Here is a 1,957-nt window from a genome sequence, read left to right as displayed (position 1 = left end):
ATATGTTTAGTAACTGCTTTTGTTTCCTTTTTTTGTGAAATACTTGATCACGAATTTTGCCTGTATCTTATTGCTTTTAAATGTTCTTTGAATATTGGATACTAATCCTTTATTCGGTTTGTGTTGCAGGCATCTTCTCCCACTCTGGCTTGCTTTTGGTTCTAATTTTTAAAGTTAATTTTATTTTATTGTTTTGATTTTAGAGTGAGAGAAACATCGACGTGAGAGAGAAACAGGGGTGGGTTGCCTCCTGCACACGCCAGAGCGGGAATCGAACCCTCTACCTTTTGGTGTCCTGGACGATGCTCCAACCAACAGAGCCACCTGGCTAGGGCTACTTTTCATTCTTTTTATGGTGTCTTCAGACAAAAAGAAATTCTCAGTTTTAATGTAGTCAAATTTATTTCTTTTCCATTTTCTCAAATTTGGGTCAGTTGTTCCTACATGATTTATTGAAGAAGTCTGAGCTGTCCCCACTGCCCTGCAGTGCCACCCCTGTCATGTAGCAAGTGTCAATATGTGTGGGTCTGTTTCTACGCTCTCTTTAATCCTGTTGTTTCCTGTGCTGTGTCTAATCTTCTGTTTAACTTGCCTGTTTAGTTTTTAATTTGATTTAAAATGTATTCCTAGATGTTCTAGATGTTTATTTCTCAAATCTTCATTCATAGTCAGTTTTATGTCCTGGCTCATACTTTTGATACCCTCTTTTATTTCTTTAAATTGATTGCAATTATATCAAAACTGTCTGAACTGCAAATTAGTCACCGGGTAATTTATTCTACAGATAGACTTGCATACATGCCAAATGGTATATGAACACCATTATTCATTCCAGCATCATTTATAAGATAGCAAAAGATTGGAAACACCCTCAATGTTCATCAATTGAAGACTGGTTAAGTATTGTACATCCACACAAAATGGATTCAATGCAGAAGTTGGGGGGGGGGGAAGAAAGACACAAAAGAAAGAAAGGATGTTTTTAAGAACCAGATGTAGATTTACATTCCCAAAAGCAAGGTGTGAAGTCTGCTACCTTTTGGGTAAAACAAGTGGACAGTAGGAACCTATAAAATGCAAATATAGGCTCCCATTGTCCACAATATTAACATAGAAAAGTCTATAGCTGTCTTATCTGCCATTTCCAGAAGCCCTAAGGCAAGTTCTGAATCACTGGGAAATTGCTATGGGGGGTGGGGGGGGAGCTAGGGGTCTTTTGTGGTCTCAAGTGTGTCGAGATATTTGGGGGGGTCTCCAGTGGCCTTAGGGGTGCCTGGGTATGTTGCCTTTGGAGACCCCCGGGTCTGGGGTCCCTGGCCTGACGGTCACCACTTTTCCCTCCACTTTGTCTTTCCGCAGGAGCCCCGCGGCCTGGGCGCAGCCTCGGCGCCCTTGGGTGAGGCCGGGGTCCCCAGGCGCTTCAGGCGGGCAGCGGCTCGGGGCGAGGCGGCGGAGGCAGTGCAGGAGCTGGCACGGGCGCTGGCGCACCTGCTGGAGGCCGAACGGCAGGAGCGGGCGCGGGCCGAGGCGCAGGAGGCCGAGGACCAGCAGGCGCGCGTCCTGGCCGCAGCTGCTGCGCGTCTGGGGCGCTCCCCGCACCACCGACCCCGGCCCCGGGCCTTGGAGGACGATCCCGGACGCGCCCGCCGCGAAGGTGGCCCGCGGCCCTGCTCCGCGGCGCGCCTGGATCCCCGCGTCCTCGCCGGCCCAGCTGGTCCCAGCTCTTGTCCCTGGCCGGGGTACTCCGACCCCGGCCCCCCATCTACCTTTATGGACCCCCGGGCCCCCTGAGTCGGAAGACGCGGGTGACGACCACGTCCGATTGGGACCCCCAACTCGCTGATGTTTCGATACACCGTGAGTGGCGGGATCTCTGCTTCCCCGGGATCAACACGTGATTTCTTATAGACATGAAGAAGGGGAGGGTTCCTGGATCCCATGGTGTGGAGCTTTAAGA

General features: G+C 49.9%; 1 protein-coding gene across 1 annotated transcript in view; it reads left to right on the top strand.

Annotated features, from left to right (window-relative positions):
• Nucleotides 1-1,957, top strand: part of PCSK1N (proprotein convertase subtilisin/kexin type 1 inhibitor) — a 5,947-nt gene that overhangs the window by 2,439 nt on the left and 1,551 nt on the right. Inside the window, 2 exon segments of the mRNA XM_006109830.3 lie at nucleotides 1,360-1,566; nucleotides 1,568-1,745. Of these exon segments, the coding sequence (XP_006109892.1) occupies nucleotides 1,360-1,566; nucleotides 1,568-1,745 (385 nt within the window).

The sequence above is a fragment of the Myotis lucifugus genome, unplaced genomic scaffold (assembly GCF_000147115.1).
Source record: "Myotis lucifugus unplaced genomic scaffold, Myoluc2.0 scaffold_196, whole genome shotgun sequence".
Taxonomy (NCBI): Eukaryota; Metazoa; Chordata; class Mammalia; order Chiroptera; family Vespertilionidae; genus Myotis; species Myotis lucifugus.
The sequence above is the reverse complement of the archived record's forward strand: the minus strand, read 5'-3'. Positions and strand labels throughout refer to the sequence as shown.